Source organism: Peromyscus eremicus, unplaced genomic scaffold (genome assembly GCF_949786415.1).
Source record: "Peromyscus eremicus unplaced genomic scaffold, PerEre_H2_v1 PerEre#2#chr22_unloc_1, whole genome shotgun sequence".
Classification (NCBI taxonomy): Eukaryota; Metazoa; Chordata; class Mammalia; order Rodentia; family Cricetidae; genus Peromyscus; species Peromyscus eremicus.
This window is the reverse complement of record NW_026734286.1, coordinates 6,071,970-6,091,325: the sequence shown is the minus strand read 5'-3', so window position 1 is coordinate 6,091,325 and position 19,356 is coordinate 6,071,970. Positions and strand designations below refer to the sequence as shown.

The 19,356-nt window shown below is 56.1% G+C and overlaps 1 protein-coding gene across 3 annotated transcripts in view; it reads right to left on the bottom strand.

Moving 5' to 3' along the window:
• Rfx2 (regulatory factor X2) overlaps positions 1–19,356 on the bottom strand; it is a 60,745-nt gene that overhangs the window by 14,050 nt on the left and 27,339 nt on the right. For 2 of the 3 annotated variants that reach the window (XM_059252058.1, XM_059252059.1), the window contains exons 2-6: positions 16,297–16,388; positions 12,967–13,056; positions 11,204–11,274; positions 10,119–10,380; positions 5,180–5,254 (exon numbers count right to left, since the gene is read on the bottom strand). In XM_059252058.1, coding sequence (XP_059108041.1) covers positions 5,180–5,254; positions 10,119–10,380; positions 11,204–11,274; positions 12,967–13,056; positions 16,297–16,380 — 582 coding nt within the window. In that variant the 5' untranslated portion in view covers positions 16,381–16,388. The remainder of the gene's footprint in view (positions 1–5,179; positions 5,255–10,118; positions 10,381–11,203; positions 11,275–12,966; positions 13,057–16,296; positions 16,389–19,356) is intronic. The other variant, XM_059252060.1, reaches the window with a different exon arrangement.

The following is a 19,356-nucleotide window of genomic DNA, read 5'->3' as shown; positions in this document are numbered from 1 at the left end:
CCAAACAAAAATGCAGGTGCCACACTTGCAGGGTAACTGGCTGAGTGGGCAGAAGGCTGGGTGCCATGCTGTGTTTGGAGAAGGCCCAGGCATGTTTTTCTGGCACCACAGGACCAAGAGCTGGCTCTTTAGAGATGGCAGGCCACAGCCTGGGAGAGGTGGAGGGCTGGCTCTACCTCTGGGCAAACCAGGTGGGCTTCAGGGGGTTGAGTAGGAGTTGGCCGCCAATGCTGCTGACTGATCAGGGGATGTGGATCTCTGAGCACTGAGTTAGGGCCTTCCGGTCATCCTGCCGCCCTGCTCACCCAGGCCCGCAACTACACCCTACCCTCCAATCAGGAGCCCATCATGGCTGGTGCTGGCCAGGGTACCAGCCCCTCAGATGTGTTGTGACTCAGGAGCAGACATCCTCGCTGTCCGTACCGTGCAGGTAGTGTGCACCAGCTATATCCCCAGCACCCTAGAGAACAGGCTCTTGTCCTTATTCTCCCAATGGGGTGACAGGTGACAATTTAAACAAGGAAGCAGGCACATGCCTCTGATCCCCTAACGCGGGAGGCTGAGGCAGGAGGATTGAGACTTGGGGGCTCTCCTCCCCATTGGGACAGAGTGCTAGGGCTTTGACTTCCTCCTGGTGCCTAACAGTTTGTCTTCATTGCCCCTTCTGACCGGCTGGGGACAGTGTCCTTTTCTTCTCTCATCTTGCTGCAGAACTCAGTCACTTCTGGCCATCCACGGGCCTCCCACTTGATAGAATACAGAACCACTGGGCCGATGCCCCCAGTGCCGAGCCATGGGGTCATTCCACTCCTCAGGGAGCGTGATCCAGCCCTGTGTGCTGCACAGGAATCCAGCAAGAACTTGGCTCTCACACACCAGGGCCACTTGGACCCTTGAAATCCTCACAGCTCTGTGAGGCAGGGGTAGAACTGGGGCTGTTCATGCTGGTGCCCCAGGACCTTGACACAACACTTCAGGACCAAAGCTGAGAGTAAGGAGTCCTGGAGAGGAGGAGACACTTGTCCACGGAGCCTGCAGGGAGGTTCTGGGATGAGGGCTGCGGGTGTCCCTTTGTCACCTGATTCCGGATCTTTCCTGAAGGCTGGAGAGCTTCTGTGGTGTGGGAGGAGGAGAGCCGGAGGGAGAGCAGGGCGATGGGGGGGCTCAGGGTCGCTGGGTCGGGAGGTCAGGTCCAGTTCTGGGCTTGGCTGAGAGTGAGGGCAGGCTAGCAGGGTGGCTCAGTCAGCAAAGGAGCTGGTCTCTGGGACCCTCCTGGGGAAGGAAGAACCGACCGACCCCCGCAAACTGTCCTCTGAGCTCCGCATGCACACCGAAGCACTTCTCAGGCCCTCACCAACAAACAAACAACAATCGTTTTAAAGGGTGAAGGTGCCGTGGGGCAGGGGTCCGAGATGGCAGTGCTAACTTGTCATGTGGGGTGGGGTGACACGTCACCACTGTCACACGACAGGGTCCAACAAGGCACTGTGCTGGCTGGCTTTTGTCAACTTGATCCCAACCTTGACTTATCTGGGAAGAGGGACCCTCACCGAGGGACTGCCCCCACCAGACTGGCCTGTGGGACATTTTCTTTCTTTTTTTTTCTTTTTTTTTTTTTTTTTTTTGGTTTTTTGAGACAGGGTTTCTCTGTGTAGCTTTGCGCCTCTCCTGGAACTCACTTGGTAGCCCAGGCTGGCCTCGAACTCACAGAGATCTGCCTGGCTCTGCCTCCCGAGTGCTGGGATTAAAGGCGTGCGCCACCACCGCCCGGCCCATTTTCTTAATTAGTGACCGATGGGGAAGGCCCAGTCCACAGTGGATGGTGCCATCCCTGGGCTGCTGGCCCTGGGTTCTATAAGAAAGCAGGCTGAGCAAGCCATGGAGAACAAGCCAGTCAGCAGCACCCTCCACAGCCTCTGCCTCAGCTCCTGCCTCCAGGTTCCAGCCCGACTCCCTGGATGATAGAGCATGACCTGAGGGTCATACAATGAAACAAACCCTCTCCTCCCAGCTTGTTTTTGGTCATGATCTTTATTACAGCAACGGGGACCTGACTACGGCACCGCTATGGTGGGGTCCACAACAGCCGCCGACCGGGACCTGACTACGGCACCACTATGGTAGGGTCCACAACAGCCGCCGACTGGGACCTGACCATGGCACCGCTATGGTAGGGTCCACAACAGCCACCAATGGCCACGTGCCAATGGGAGGTGGTGGAGCCTTCAGGGGCAGGGCTGGCCGAGAGGACTTTGGGTGGCAGCTGCTTCTTCCTCTCTATTTTGGCACTTATGGTGAGTGTTTGGGCCTCATCTGCCACATACTCCTGCACTGTGTCCTGTCTGTGTGGCCTGGTCCCAGCTGGCTGTGGATCCTGGGATGTTTGTCACACTATCGGACGGACAGCTGGCCACTGTGAACACGTCCCATAGCAATGCCAGATCATTTCTGCATCTCAGACTCAAAACAGGACGTCACATCTTTCCAATTTAACCTTCTGGCCTGGTGGTTAGGAAGGGCCGAGCTGCACTTTGTAGACAGTCAGGGCACAGTGTGGCCCTGCAGGAGTCCCGGGCTGGATGAGCACAGGCTCAGTCTCCAGTGTTGCCTTCCCGGGGCCCCTGGCTGTGCTGCTCCAGCCCTTGATGGGTGGTCGGATGGGGGGCCGGTCCCAGCAGTTGCTATAGTGACGGCTAGAGAGGAGCTGTGACTTCTCCTGGGACCCTTCCCTCCACTAACCCTGCTCCAGTTGTCTCTGCTCTCTAAACCAACTGTGGAGATGACGGGGCTGAGGTCCCCTCACGGCAGCACGGGAGACGCATGGCTCCATCGTGGTGGCTAGGTAACACCCAGAGGCCACCAGGGACATGGCCATGCTAGACACGGAGCCCCAGGACCCTCTGTCTCTAGTTGGAAGGATCAAGAGCTAGCCTGAAGCTGTGATGTCCTAACCCTCCAGAAAGCCCTACCAAGAGCCACAGTGGCCACAGACAGCCCTGGGGACAACGGCGGCCACCAGCAGCTCTCTCCTCTCCCTCTCAGGCTCTGTCATCGGGCAAGACAATAAGCTGTGTGCTCTCTCTCTGGCAGTTTCTGTAAAGATCTGACCTCTATTTCCCTTGTTCCTACGTTACCAAAGCCCCGAAGGCCAGGAGAGGATTCACCTTGGTGAACACTAGGGGGAGCAGCCTGGGGTCCATCTGTTGACACACAGGTTAGAAAGCAAGCAAGCTCCCTGCAGCCCTCAGTGAGCACCCTGTGGTCCCCCGCAGACGTTCTGAATGTCACACAGACACAACAACTTGGGGGCTCTGTCCCTGCAGCTGCCTTTCCCCGGCTCTGCAGGCTGAGGTGGTCCATTTGCCTTTAGCTCCAGCCTGGGGTCAATCCCAGACTTCCCCTCACAGTGTGACCTGGGTGGTGTGTGGCCCTTCCCTCCAACACACCAGAGGCTCCTCCCTTGGGCTCTGTCCCCAGGACACTGTCTAGCAGTGGAAGGTGCTGTTCATCCTGGAGGGGTTGGGCCCTGGTGGAAGGAAATGTCCCTGTCATTACCTCCTGCCAGAGGCTGCCTGGGACAGCACCAACCTTGCAAGCCCTCAAAGCTTCTAGACTTTTCTCTAGATCAGTGTCTGCTCCTTTCCCCAGAGACTCAGCCTCCCACAACAGTCCACTGCAAACCTGGGCCAGCAAGAAGGTATTGTGTGTGGGGTGTGTGTGTGTGTGTGTGTGTGTGTGTGTGTGTGTGTGTGTGTGTAGGGGTGTCACAGGATCAAGCTGGAGAAAAAGCAGATGTTAGAAGCCTCAGAGAAATCTACTTTTGAGGCCATATCAATGGCCATAGCCCAGTCTGGCTTCGGTAGCGGGTCTTAGTTTTTGAAAGCCCAACCCAGTTCAGTGTGGTGGTACACTCCTGTTGTCCCAGCTCTCAAGAGTATGGGACAGGAGGATTGCACATTCAAAGCCAGCCTCAGATACATAGTGAATCCCAGGCCAGCCTGGGCTACATGAACGTCTGTCTCAATAAACAAACAAGAATAAGTAAATCAAATCTCCAACAGTCAGGCCAGTGATCCCAGAATGTGGGTGGCTGGGGCAGGAGGACGTGGAGTTTGGGCCAGCCTGGGCTACAAAGCAAGGCCCTGCTTCCTAGTAAATAAATAAGACAGAGAAGGGGCCCATACACTGGACAAGAGGCATTTGGGGGTGTTGGAGAGGGCAGAGCATTCCTTCTCGGCTCTCCAGTCAAATAGGGAGCCCCACCCTCCTCCAGGCCCAGCTGGCCATGCTGAGTCTGGCCCACGGTGCTCACTCCCAGAGAGGCCTCCATCACAGAGCAAAGTCAAGAGTGTCTGCATCTGCCACCTGCTCACATTGCCAAACTACACAACTGAGTGCCTTCATGGCAACCCAGTCCCAACCCATCTGCCCCTTTAAAAAGTTGTATTTTTGCTTCATTTTAAAATTTTCATTATTACTGTTTTTAGATTTATCTTATTTCACGTGTACAGGTGTTTGCCTGCATGTAAGTCTGTGTACCCTGTGCATGCAGTGCCCACAGAGGCCAGAAGAGGGCGAGAGATGCCCTGGAACTGGATGGCTGTGAGCTGCCACCCAGGTGCTGGGAACTGGACCCGCCCGAGTCCTCTGCTAGCCTTAAATTTGCTGTGCTGTGGAGGTGACCTTGACCCCTGCTCCTTGCCTCAGTCTCTTGCACACTGGTGACAGGGTGAGGTGTGAGCCACCACACCTGTTTTGTGATGTTAGGAATGGATCCCAGGGCCTCACGCTTGGCCCCTGAGCCCACCCTGACCCATCTTCTCTGTTTTGAGACAGGGTCTTGCCATGCAGCACAACATGCCCACAGAGCCGCCACCCTCCTGTCTGGTTGATAGGCGTGACCATGCCAGTCAACTGTTCTCGCTTCTCTGAGAGCTGATTCTTCATAAGATCTCACCAGTCTACACACTCCACCTCAGCGACACACTTGGGACGCGGGGGTCATCCTCAGACATCCTAACGCCCCGGCGGGCTCTGCCTTGGCCGCTTGGGACTGCTGGCTCGTGTTTCCCTCTCCCATTAACTTCTTCAAGGCAGCGTTCTGCTACATCCCTGGGCCTTTCTAACACCTGTGAGCACTCCAGACAGAGCAGGGTGTCCGGGGCCCCAGCACACTTACATGGCTGTTGAGCAGGCCGCCTTTGTGGGGGGCGAGGCCTTCACTTTTTTGGAGAGTCTCAATCGCCATTTCAAGCTATGAAGATGTGTACAGAGGCAGGGCAAAACCAGAGGGGGTGGGGGTGGGGTGGGGTGGGGGGAGAGAAGGAAATCAGATGGTTAGTGGCAGGCAGCCCACACTGGTCCCAGCCTTGCATTAACATCCAAATAGCAATGCCAGATAGCGGTGGCGGCAGGGGGTTAACAGTGAGTGAAGCTGTGGCAGGTTCAAGGGCCTGAGCCATGCACCTGAGCCCAGAGACCAAGACAGCAGCAGAGAGAAAAGTCACTGGTGGCTGACATCACATCCCAACGCAGGCCGCAAGGCACCAGGAACTAAGCTCGGGCATGTGCAGACTGAGCATGTCAAGAGCCAGAGTCCTCCTCCATCTCGTTATTCACTTGAGTTGGAATGTATGTGTGTGGGTGTTTTGCCTGCATGTCTGTCTGTCAGTGCGGTGAGTGCATGCCTAGGACCTGCAGAGGCCAGAAGAGGGTGTCAGATCCCCTGCAACTGGAATTACAGATGCTGTGAGCCACTATGAGAGTTCTGGGACCTGAGCCATGGGGTGCAGGCCACAGTGTACACCTCTGCCTGGTGAGGAACTGGGAGTTAGAGGACAGAGCAGGGGAGGGGATGGACACAGAGCCTGGGAAGTGAGTGGGGAGAGGGTGGGCTTCCAGGGGAGCAGTGACTGTGTAGAAGACCTGGGTGGAGTGGAGGAGAGAAGACCTGCAGTTATGATGCCCGGCTGTGGCAGTGGCCAGTTGAGCGTGACCTGGCCCAGCAGCAGGAGCTAACATCAGCCAGGACAGGAGAGGCTTCCACTGGGTTTCAGGTAAGGGCCAGTGGAGTGTCTCACTCACCAGGCTCCCTGGAACCATGTTCAGGATGGAGAGCCCAGGTGGGCGAGAAGGCTCAGGAGGTAAAGGTGCTTGCCGCCAAGCCTGGTGACCTGAGTTCAATCCCTAGGACCCCCATGGAAGGAGAGAGTCCACTCCCACAAACTGTCCTCTGACCTCCACAAGTGTGCCACATTACATGTGTGCACACACACAATAAAGACAGTGTGATAAGAAAAAGCAAAGGACCATGGCTTCTGAGGCCCTCGGAGCCATGGTGCATCTGTGATCTCCCTACAGCGACACCAGGATGAGCTGGGACACAGGCTGTCCCACACGGCACGGAGGGCACCACTGGGCACAGGCTGTCCCACACGGCACGGAGGGCACCACTGGGCACAGGCTGTCTCACACGGCACGGAGGGCACCACTGGGCACAGGCTGTCCCACACGGCACGGAGGGCACCACTGGGCACAGGCTGTCTCACACGGCACGGAGGGCACCACTGGGCACAGGCTGTCTCACACGGCACGGAGGGCACCACTGGGCACAGGCTGTCTCACACGGCACGGAGGGCACCACTGGGCACAGGCTGTCTCACACGGCACGGAGGGCACCACTGGGCACAGGCTGTCTCACATGGCACGGAGGGCACCACGGGACACAGGCTGTCTCACACGGCACAGAGGGCACCACGGGACACAGGTGGGCAAGAAGACAGAAGCGTGCCAGCAGCAGAGGGCCTGGCGGGCAGCAGCGGTGGCGGGCAGCAAGGGTGGCGGGCTGGCTGCGTGAGAATCAGCTGAATAGAACAGCAGGCAGCTCTTTCCCACTCCTGGAACCTTCCATGAGGGGCCTAGACAGCCCCAGGCTCGGTGGAAGAGGAGCCCTTACTCAGGAGGTTGACAGTGAGGGACAAGTGTGTCACACTATTAAAAACTGCTGAGGCCCCAATGAAAGAGAGCTGGGGGACTGTGGTGGCTCACCCACCCGTGCAAGTGGAGGTCAGAGGTGGGTGTAGCTAGGACTCTTTCCTGGTCACTTTCTGTCTTCTTTTTTGAGACAGAGTGAACCTGCAGCCCGCTGATTCTGCTGGGTTTGCCATCAAGTCCCTGGGATCCTCCGTCCCCGGCAGGGATGACAAGTGTGCACCTCCACACCTTGCTCTCATAGGGCCTGGGGGTCGAACTCAGGTCCCCACGCTTCCTCAGTAAGCACCTTACCCACTGAGCTACTCCCCAGGCCCCATGTCTGTCTGTCTGTCTATCTGCCTATATTTTTAAATTTGAGACACGGTCTCACTATGCAGCCCCAGCTGGCCTGGAACTCACAGAGATCCTCTTGTCTCTGCCTCCTGAGTTCAGGGATTAAAAGTGTGGGCCACCACACCTGGCCCAAATTTTGTTTTTAAGGATTATATTTATCATGCCAGATGTGTGTGTGTGTGTGTGTGTGTGTGTGTGTGTGTGTGTGTGCGCGTGCGTGCGCGTAGGGCGCCACTCATCAACCCAGTGCTTGGGAGGATGAGGCAGGAAGATGGTGAGAAGGAGGCCAGCCTGGGGTAACGGTGAGATGTGTCCCCCCCCAAACAAAACCCAAACCCCTCAAACAACAAAAAGGAACTACACCTATCAACATTTCCCACAGAATTTAGAGTGGAACAATTAAATCTATGTATTCTCTCTTTTAAAAATAATTGGCCCATTACAGTTCACTATCAATAGTATTTAAAATAAAGAAAAGCTATCTGCTCTAGTTATCAGGAAACTAGAGGACCTCAACATTTACATCTGTGCAGGATCTCCTCCATCTCAGGTTCTAGAGGTGGCGAGGCCCCTGCTCTGCATCCTGCCTGCCCTCCCAGTTTAGAGGGACAGTGTCAGAAGGAACCTGTCCTCACAGAAGTAAACAGCTGGGCAAGGAGGTCCTTCCTTGTCCCACCTCACTGTGAATCGCTCTACTTGACACCACGCTCAGACTCAGGACAGGCAGGTCTTTAAAATGTATCTGTAACATGGAATCTTGATGCCACATCTGTGAGCTCCCCACACGCAGTCAACATTAAAATACACTCAGCAAGGCAAAAGGCAAGGGTGAAGTCAGGACCGTCCACCCTCCCAGGAAAGTGGCGATACCTGGGCAGAACTCGAGAGAAACATCAAAACTCCCTGCAGCAGCAGAGAGTGTGCAGCAACTGGTTGGACCCCTCATCAAACAACAACGCTATTAGCAGCAAGAAAACCCCAAACATCTGACCTGGTACCAGGTGTGTGTGTGTGTGTGTGTGTGTGTGTGTGTGTGTGTGTGTGTCCGTCAACACCACCTGGCTCGTGGCTAGCCCACAGAATGCAGTGTTCACCATGACAAAGAACACAGACTTCACAGTGGCCCAGAAAGGTCATCAACCCATAATAACAACAACAGACCCTGGGAGGACAGAGGGATGGGGCAGCTAGAGCTTCCCAGAGTGATGCTGAAGATACCCTTTGCTACAGAAAACTATGAGGCATCCAAATAAGGAAGACCGAGTCTGCACACAGAGTCAACAAGGCTGTAAGAAGACAACATGTGGAGCTGGTGTGAATGTTTGGCGTGCGCGTGTGGAGGATGAGGTCCACAGTAGGAATTACATTTTACGTTGCTCTTCCACTGTATTCAATGAGGTAGACTCTCGCAATCAAACCCAGAGCTCACAGATATGGCTCATCCCTAGAGAGCTTGCTCCAGGGACCCTGGAATTCCGGGTGCGCCTCCCCAGCACTCACATGCAGTTTGGGATCCGAACTCAGGTCCTCCTCGTGCTTGCACATTTAAGCACAGAGCCATCTCCCAATTATTTTTTAAATAGTTTAAAAAGAAAGCACAGACACAGGAAATGTTTGCAAATTATGTATCTAATGGGAATTTGTTTCTGGGACGTAAAGAATTCTCCACATTCAGGAGCAGGAAGACACCAGCCTGGCTGAGCCGTAAGCGGACTGTTCAAGTAACGCTCAACCACAGGCCAAGCACTGGCTGTCTACTGTTCCCAGCTAGAAAACACAAATTACCACCAGGGAGGCTCCACTACCAGGATGGAGAAAAAAAAATGTCGACAACTCCAAGTGCTGGCAAGGAAGCAACTCTTACCCCCGACAGGGCGGCTCAATGGACCGCTGGGAAATGGGAAAAGACGGCACAGTGACCCCACTTGGAGGCGTTTACCACCCTGGCCCCCACAGAAGGGGAGACAGCACCCTGAGTGCACAGCCTGAGTTCTTCATGGTGTTCCCAGCCAAGTCCTCAGCTGGGGACACAAAGAACTGTGGACTCACATCAAGGGGTCTTGACCGCCACATGCTGAGGGCAGGAAACCAGCCCGGGGGCAGCCTCAAGACTCCGCTTGAGAGCCCACGAGCGAGTGTCAAACCACCACAAGAGTTCCATAGATCCACGGCTGCCAGCATTGCAGGTGGGGTTTTTTGGGGGAGGGGGTTGGGGGGGTATGTGCCATGAGAATTCAGGAACCTACACACACATCAAGTCCTGCAGGGTTCTGCATCAAAGAGTGGGTGTGACTGTGTGGCAATTAAAAAAATGATAAAATATCAATAAATATCAAAACCAGACATAGCTGGACACATGGGAGGCTGAGGCAGAGGACTGTGGGTTTGAGGTCAGCCTACACTACAGGGGAAGTTTCGGACCAGCCTGGGCTACACAACAAGACCCTGTCTTAATTCTCCTTTCCCCCCAAACCCCCGAAGTCCAAATCAGAGCTTTATGCTGTGTCCCTGCACTGACAGGCGCATCCTCTCCTTGGGGCAGGCCCCTGGGAGGCCGCAGGTGAGAACGGAACAGCAGCGCCTCCAGCAGGGGCTGTGCTCCCCAACACCCTCAGGGCCTTGTCTTTCCCTAGCGGGGAAGTGGGGCGAAGGGACCAGCACACTGCCTGCCTGCTGTCTCTGTCCCTCGGCGGCGCCTAAGCGTCCGCAGGACCCCGACCTGGTCCCTCCTACCTGAGTGGTGGATGCCGAGGCTGCGGGACGACCCGCTGGCTGCGGGCCTTGGTACATACCGTGGCAGGCGAGGAGCGCGCAGTGTGGGCCAGGGAGTGTCTCGCGCTGTCCATGCCCCCATGGATGAGGTAGGCTCCCGCGCCGGACACGATGGGGGTCCCTGCGACATCCATGGTGATGCCCACCATGCCGTGGGAGGGGACTGCCGGTGGGGAGGAGGCCGCCACTGTCACCTGAGCGCCACTCGGAGTCTCAAAGTAAGATGCTGCACTGCTGGGGGCATAGAGCTGAGGGTCTGGGTTGTAGGCATAGGCCGCTCGGCTGTGGGAGAGAGAGCCATCAGTTTATAAGAAATATGTGCTGATAAGGGAGCGAAAGGAGGGCTGGAGAGACGTCTCAGAGGTTAAGAGCACTGCCTGCTCTTCCAGAGGTCCTGAGTTCAATTCCCAGCAACCACATGGTGGCTCACAACCATCTGTAATGCGATCTGGTGCCCTCTTCTGGCCTGCAGGCATGCATGCATACAGAACACTGTATACATAATAAATAAATAAATCTTTAAAAAAAAAAAAAGAGAGAGAGAGCGAAAGGAAGAAAGAAGACGCGGGGCTAGAGGGCCCGCCAACGCCGCCGCCGCCGCCGCCGCCGCTGCAGAGGACCCAGGTTCGGTCCCAACACCCACTTGGCAGCCCACAGCCTCTCACAGCCTCTTGTCACTCCAGCTCCAGGGTCCCTAACTCTCCCTGCTGGTCTGATGGGCATTGCACTCACATGCACTCATAGGCACATCCACAGGCACACACAGTGTATACATCCTCACCACACACAAATGCACACACGCAAAAGAGGGATAGAAGAAAATTCTAGAAAGTTCCAGAACATCTTAAAAACTGGAAAATAAGCTTTGTAAATGGCCCAGAGGGAAAGTTCACAGGCCATTGCTCTCTAGGGGACTGTGGCTTTGGTTTGATATTTTTATCGAGTTTTCTAGAAGCCAAGAGCACCAAGGCCCGTGGTTCTGAACTCGGACCCCAGGACAGGGAGGGACATGACAGTGTGGATGTGCTCAAACGCTTCCATGAAAGTCCCACAGAGAGCAGGGGAGTCCAGAGTCTGTGGGGACCGGGCCACGGGGAACACGTACATGGCTCCGTTGGCGTAGACTGCGTCCCCACCCTCCACGTACTGCACCTGCGCGGGGTACACATGCTGCACCTGTAACACAAGTGGGTGCCGTCACACAGGGCCTTGCTGGGGGGTGATGCAGCTTGAGTCCATGGACATGGAGCTTAGTGACTTATGTATGTACCTAAGTATCCATTTGTTTATCTCTGAGGCAGCCTCATATAGCCCGGGCTGGCCCTGAACTATGTAGCCGAGGATGACCTTGAACTCCTGACCCTCCACCTCCTAAGTGCGGTGCTGTGCCTGGTTTAGGAGGTGGCTAAGCAGCTTCTGCTCCATGTGGGTGGGACCAGGGACCAGGCTGCCATGGGGGAAAGCTACCTGTTTCACTTATGACGGAGGGTGTGTGGTCCCCTGGAGGGGTGGGAGAGATGGGGGCCAGGCTGGAAACAAAGGCAAACCTGCTCCAGCACCTGTGATACCACCCACACCCACACCCTACCTCCCCTATGCCCAAGCTCCCCACATCCCACCTCCCCCCCATGACCACCCCCCCATCCTCCCACCTCCCCCCCATGACCACCCCCCCACCCCCCCACCCCCCCACCCCACTCCCACCCACATCCCACCTCCACCCCACCCCTGCCCACCTCCCACCTCCCCCCATTGCCCCACCCCCACCCACCTCCCACCTCTCCTCACGTCCCACCTCCACCCTCACCCCACCCACCTCCCACCTCCCCTCCATGGCCTCCACCCCCACCCCCACCCCCACGTGGCGGGCAGCTCAGCCCCCAGCAGATGCATATACTGGATGTCCAGTTTTGTGGCCCAAACTTCAGCCTCTCCTCAGCCAGTCTGTGGAACACCATCTCAGCAGTCTTGGTGACGGCTTTCTGGGGTCCCAGACTACAGTGGCCCACCCACAACTTGAGTGCTCTGAGATCTGTGTGGAGTCCCCAGGGAGAGGAAGCCTGGACCCAGTAGGAGACAGGTCAGGGGGAGGCATGCGCCAGATGAAGCGTGGCCCTAATTAGTCTTAACAACAGAACCCCGGAGTCAGATATTGGGGTGAAAGCTGAAAGATCAGAGCAGCAGCCAACAGAGACTCTTCCCTCTCTAAATCCCAGACTGAGCGGGCTGGGTTCTGTCTCTATGGATCCTCAGACTGAATGGTGAGGTCCTGTCTCCACCTCCCTAGTGCTGGGATTAAAGGTGTGTGACACCACGCCCGCTGTTTCTCTTTTAGACGGTTCAACCCCTTAGAGCCCCTGGTGCTTTCTGGGGACCCTGGAAACCGTCCCTGGTCTTCCAACAGTCACAGTCACCCAGGCATCTCTCTCAGGAGCAAAGGCAACTTAGCCCTAGGACTCCCCTCCGCCTTGGTTTCTTCAGATAGGGTTTCTCTGTGTAGCCCTGGCTGTCCTGGAACTCACTTTGTAGACCAGGCTGGCCTCGAACTCACAGAGATTTATCTGCCTCTGCCTCCCGAGTGCTGGGATTAAAGGCGTGCGCCACCACCACCCGGCAAGCCCTGTGCCTTTTTGTAAATAAAGTTTTATTGGTACTCTGTCCCTTCCTCACACATCACTCTGGCTGTTACAGAACTTCCAGTGGAGAAACTGCTTCCCTTCACTTGTTGCATGTGTCTTGGTAAGTGAATTTTTTCTTTCAACAGAGCTTCCAGAACGTTCTGGTGACTGTAGATACTAGTGATGACAGGAAACAGCTCGTAGGCCAGAGGCTGCTCACAACTACTAGGTGCTCAAGGGGTGTCCTTACCTGTGGTGGCACCGGTTGGACTCTGGGGAGGGTGAGTGGCTGCATCGGTGCCCCCTTGGGAGTCGAGCCTGCGGCTTGAACCAGTACCCTCTGCAACAGACAATGGGACAATCAAACCCACTGGAGATCAGCACTGGGGAAGACCCACTGAGAACCACGTAGCTTGGCTGTCCCACTCCCACTGCATTAGCACACAGGGCCACGGGGATGCAGACACAGGGACCCTCAGGGATGCAGACACAGGGACCCATGGGGATGCAGACACAGGGACCCTCAGGGATGCAGACACAGGCTCTCGGGGATGCTGACACAGAGACCCACGGGGATGCAGACACAGGGACCCACGGGGATGCAGACACAGAGACCCACGGGGATGCAGACACAGGGACCCATGGGGATGCAGACACAGAGACCCACGGGGATGCAGACACAGGGACCCACGGGGATGCAGACACAGAGACCCACAGGGATGCAGACACAGGCCCTCGGGGATGCAGGCACAGGGACCCACGGGGATGCAGACACAGAGACCCACGGGGATGCAGACACAGGCCCTCGGGGATGCAGGCACAGGGAGCCTCGGGGATGCAGACACAGACCCACGGGGATGCAGATACAGGGACCAAAGGGAATGCAGATACAGGGACCCACGGGGATGCAGACACAGGGCCATGGGGATGCAGACACAGGGACCCTCGGGGATGCAGACACAGGGACCCTCGGGGATGCAGACACAGGGACCCTCGGGGATGCAGACACAGGGACCCTCGGGGATGCAGACACAGGGACCCTCGGGGATGCAGATACAGGGCCATGGGGATGCAGACACAGGCCCTCGGGAATGCAGACACAGGGCCACGGGGATGCAGACACAGAGACCCACGGGGATGCAGATACAGGGACCCACGGGGATGCAGGCACAGGGCCACGGGGATGCAGGCACAGGGACCCTCAGGGATGCAGACACAGGGACCCTCAGGGATGCAGACACAGGGACCCATGGGGATGCAGACACAGGGACCCTCAGGGATGCAGACACAGGCTCTCGGGGATGCAGACACAGAGACCCACGGGGATGCAGACACAGGGACCCTCGGGGATGCAGATACAGGGACCCTTGGGGATGCAGATACAGGGCCATGGGGATGCAAAGCCACATATACACGGGCATTCATGGGAACACTCCATTGGGAATATGAAGTTCAGGCCCAGGAGCTAGGGTCAGGAGGTGGGTCATCTCCTGCAGAGGTCCCTGTCCCTACTCTGTCCCTTACTGGCCAGAGCAGTATCTTGGCTGTTTTGGATGTAGGAAGCAGACCAGATGTGGGGCAGAGGTAGCAGCGGGGAGGGGAACACAGGGGGCTGTGATTCCCCACTTTTTAAGTGCTGCTGAGAGACTGAGAGAGGGCACGTTGCCCTCTAGTGTTCAAGGATGTCACTGCAAGCCAAGCCAGGTCCTGCCATGACTGCCTGGGCCAGTGAGTAAGGGACCAACCATTGTGAGCTACAGCCAGACAAACACCACTGGGGCGCAGGCCACTGCAGGGACCCCAACACGTGACTTAGACACGCTGTGGCGTCTGTCCTCACACTTGAGAAAGCGGGGCTCTGACACCCGCCACAGCATGGAGGGACCTTGAGGACAGGTGTGGGCTCCAGGACAGGAGAACCCAGAGACAGGATGTCGGTCAGGACAGGGAAGGGATGCACAGCTACCGAGGGGGGTAGACTGGGGAGCAGCGATGGAATGTTCTGGAACTAGAGAGACAGGATGGCTGAATTCCGTGACTACAGTAAAAACTAGTCTGCTTTCACGTGGTTCATTTTATATTGTGCCAATTCCACCTCAATTAAAGGGTGAGGGGGCGGGGCTGGAGAGATGCTCAGCAGTTAAGAGCACTGGCCGCTCTTCCTGAGGACCTGAGTTCAATTTTCAACACCCACATGGTGCACAGCCATCTATAATGGGGTCTGATGCCCTCTCTGGCATTCAAACGTGCGTGCAGATGGGCACTCATATACATACATAAATAAATAAATCTAAAAAAAAAAAAGAGTGATTAAGAAGCGCTGTGAAAATGGCCCTGGGTAAGAGCCCTTACTGTACAAGCTGAGGACATGAGTTCGAATCCTAGAACCCACACAAAAAGCCAGTGTGGCTTCCAGTCCCTGTGACCTCAGCACCCAGGAGGCAGAGACAACAGGCCACGGGGGCTCTGGCTGCCAGCCTCGCCCACTCCGTAGAGACCATGTTTCGGCAGAACAAGGTAGAGAGGGAAAGAGGCCTCACACCCTCTCCCTGGCAACCACACACTACACCCAGGTGTGTGCCCACATACAGCATACCCCCTCACCATGGAGGCACACACCTGTGATTCCAGCACTCAGGAAGCCAAGGCAAGGGAATTAGTTGTGAATCTGAAACCAGTCTGTGTACAGAGTGAGAACTCGTTCAAAATAGATAGATAGATAGATAGATAGATAGATAGATAGATAGATAGATAGATAGATAGATAGAGATAGATGATAGATAGATAGATAGATAGATAGATGATAGATAGATAGATGATAGATAGATAGATAAATAGATGATAGATAGATAGATAGTGTGGTGGGGCTGTAGCTTGACTAACATGAACGGCACCCTGGCTACCATTTCCAGCACCATATAAATGAGGCTCAGGCTCCATCAGATCCTGTCTCAAAACCCTCCAAAACTACAAATATTAGGGTTAGGTTGGGTGAGATGAATATCAGCAACCCCAGCCTTCAGGGAAGGAGAAGGTGAGGCTGAGGCAGGAGGAGGGAGTGGAGGAGATGGAGGAGGAGGAGGAGATGGAGGAGGAGGAGATGGAGAAGAAGATGGAGGAGGAGGGGATGGAGGAGGAGGAGATGGAGGAGGAGGAGATGGAGGAGGAGGAGATGGAGGAGAAGATGGAGGAGGAGGGGATGGAGGAGAAGGAGATGGCGGAGGAGGGGATGGAGTTGGAGGAGGAGATGGAGCAGGAGGAGGAGATGGAGGAGAAGATGGAGGAGGAGGGGATGGAGGAGGAGGAGATGGAGGAGGAGGAGATGGAGGAGGAGGAGATGGAGGAGAAGATGGAGGAGGAGGGGATGGAGGAGAAGGAGATGGCGGAGGAGGAGATGGAGTTGGAGGAGGAGATGGAGGAGGAGGAGGAGATGGAGGAGGAGAAAGGTGGAGGAAGGTAGAAAGGGGGAGAGGAGGTGCCATCCGAAGAACCCTGTCCACTTCTGTGGTTCTCAGGGTTCCTTTGGTGGCACCTTTCAAACACCAGGGAGAGCGCGGGGAACCGGCGGCGGGCACGTCACCTGTGGGGAGGCTGGCACGGGCTGGGCTGCAGGTCGCAGAGTCACTGATGCTGGTGAATCTGCTCCGCCCTCGGAGTTCTGCATGCTCAGACCTAGAGAGGAAGAGAGCCATGGTGAGGAGGCGACCACACACCCTGGGATCCCCGGGGACCAAACTCTGCAGTCGCTTCTAAATCAGAGTTGAGGCTGAAGGACCCTGGCCACAGGCCGGGAGACAGCTCCATGGATAGAGCTCCTGCCGCCGCACAAACAGTGAGGACCTGAGTTCAAGTCCTCGGAGCCCATGTACTAAACAGGCCTGGGGTTTGCGCCTTTCCCCGGGCTTCTATGCTGCCCTACAGCCTTTCTTGTTCCTGTTGCCTCCGGTCAACCCCCAGCCTCCCGCCAAACTCTATCGCAGGGTTTCCCCAGGCAAGCCTCAGTCCGCATCTGCTGCCCCCTCTACCGAGTTCTGCGGTGCTGGCGCCTCCACCTTGCCTGCCTAAAGTCATTTATTTATTTTTTATTTTAAAAAGTTTTATTTATTTCACGCGTGAGGGCGTTTGCCTACATGTGTGTGCGCACCACGCCGAGTTGGGTGTGAACGGAACCAGGTCCTCTTGGAGAGCAGACGGCGATCGTGACCGCTGAGCCGTCTCTCAGCCCCTAATGCCTTTTTTGTTTGTTTGTTGTTTAAAGACACACAGGTTAAAAGAGTGTGCCCCCAAGACGCAAGGGATGAGCCCGCCGGGTTCCCGCCCGCCTGCGCTGCCCAGGGCGAGCACTAGATGGCACCAGAGCCACGCAGCGCAGGGCGCACAGCGGCGTTGGACCGAGGTGGAGGCTGGAGCATGAGGTGGTCAAGATAAGGCGTCTGAAGCCAGCCTGGGCTATATCAGACCCTTGGCTACGAAAGCAAAACAGAAATACTTTGTAAGAAAAATTTCTTGTATATACATACGCAGGAATGAGTAAGGGAGCGATGAATGAATCCAGCGTTTGAAGCCGAGGGCTCAGTCAGCAAAGTGTTTCCCTGAAGGTACGAGGACCTGAGTTCGCACCCCAGAACCCTCTAAAAAGCTACGCACACGCTTGGCGACCCAGCGGTGGTGGGATGAAATGCAAAGATGTGCTGGGGCTACGGGCTGTTCCTGGAGTTCACAAGCCAGCCTGGGCTACAAAGTAACTTCTAGGCCAGCCTGGGCTACTGAGTGAGACTCTGTGTCAAACAAATAAAACTTGTCACCAAAGTCTCACAAGAATGTCTGAAATGACTTAACACCCAGTTGCTTCCATGTCTGAATAAGACACCTCAGCGGCTCTCCAAACAGGCCTACTGAAATCCCCTCTCGCTCCAGCTCCTGTCCCGGGGTTCATCTGAGAGGCTCAGAGGCAAGTCTGAGCACAGGCCCACTCAGGCGGCTGTCTTACCCTGGCCAAGAACCAAAACTCCAGTGTTCTTCCTCAGAAAATGAATGAGAACTGCAGACTGTGAGAACATTAGTTCTGAGCAAGGGTCTCATGTAGCCTAAGCTGGGTCCCAAACCCTATGTAGGCTGGGCATGGTGGTGCCCGCCTTTAATCCCAGCACTCAGGAGGCAGAGGCAGGCGGATCTCTGAGAGTTCGAGGACAGCCTGGGCTACAGAGTGAGTTCCAGGACACAGGGCTACACAGAGAAACTCGGTCTTGGAAAAACCAAATCCCTATGTAGCTGAGGTTGACCAGCTTCTGATCCTCCTGCCTCCACCTCCTGAGTGCTGGGGTGACAGGTGTGGGCCACGGCACCTGCTTTCTGTGGAGCCGGGACAGAAGCGGGACTTCACACTGCGAGTACTCCACCCACTGAGCCCAGCCCTGTGCATGTGAATATTAAGAAACAAGGTATAAACATGGACCAGGTGTGGTGGCCACACCTTTGGTCCCAGCATGAGGAAGGGCCAGGGGGGCGGGTCCCTGAGTTCCAGGGCGACAGGGGCTTGTGAGTCCCTGATGGTAAACGGCCAGTGGGTTGGTCGTCTGTTTGCTATAGGGTTGCATGAGGCTTCCGAGAGGAAAGTTCTGTGGGCCCAGCACACAGCCACCAGCCCTGAGGGCTCAGGCCGGGTCTTGCTCCGTCCCTGCACTCAGGGGATCCACACTGTATGCACTACCCTACTCACTCAGTAGCTGCCCAGGCTGTGGGGTTGGCTGTCAAGTACCCCAGAGCTGAAGTTCAAGTGACCCCGCCTCTCCTCCTTCTGCCTGAAGCCCAGGCCGAGTGATGCCCGTGCGGAGGACAGGCCAGGGAGCGTCTGATTCAAGTGAAAATGTTAAAGGTCCCCATTTAGTAAGGGAAGGATGCAGATGCATACCAAGGTTGATAAACTGCCAGTTAGGTGTGTCCGCATGTGTGTGCCTCTGCGCGTGAGCCCACGTGCGAGCACGAAAGTGTATGTTCATGAGTGTGCAGCATGGGTGCATGCATGTGTGTGTGTGTGTGTGTGTGTGTGTGTGTGCGCGCACGCGTGCCTGTGTGAGGGTTTGGGGGACTTCAGTAGCAATGGCACAAGCTGAGCTCTTCCTCACGGGCCCTCAGCTTCTCTGCCTGTCTTTACACCAATTCCTCTCCCGGCGGGTCTCCAGTGAGGAGCCTGAGAGCAACCAACAGCCAGAAGGGCCGTGAGCACCCTGTCATCCTGCACCCCTGAGCCTAGATCATGGTTCCCTGGTGGCCCAGCTCTGCCACACACTGGTCAATGGTCCAAGAGAAGAAGGCTGAAGTGCCCCAAGGCCAGTCTCAAATGCACCCCGTGCATTGCCCTTGAACTTGACCGAGTGCCCAGCAGAGCGGCTGGAGTGCAGGTTACAGTGGCCAGGAGTCGCCTTCTCCAGGCGACTCCAAGGGGCAGTCGCAGGCTGCAGTGAGCTGGCTGGGGCTGGACTGGCGCCAGGTGGATCTGCTGGGGAAGCGCCCTTTGTTTATAGGAAAACTCTCTGATTGCCTAGCAACCAGTGGGCAGGCAAGGAAGGGCGGGAGGCTGCGAGCCATTTCTGGGCTGGGTTCCTGGTTGCCCTGACTCACTGTGACCTTAAGCAATCTC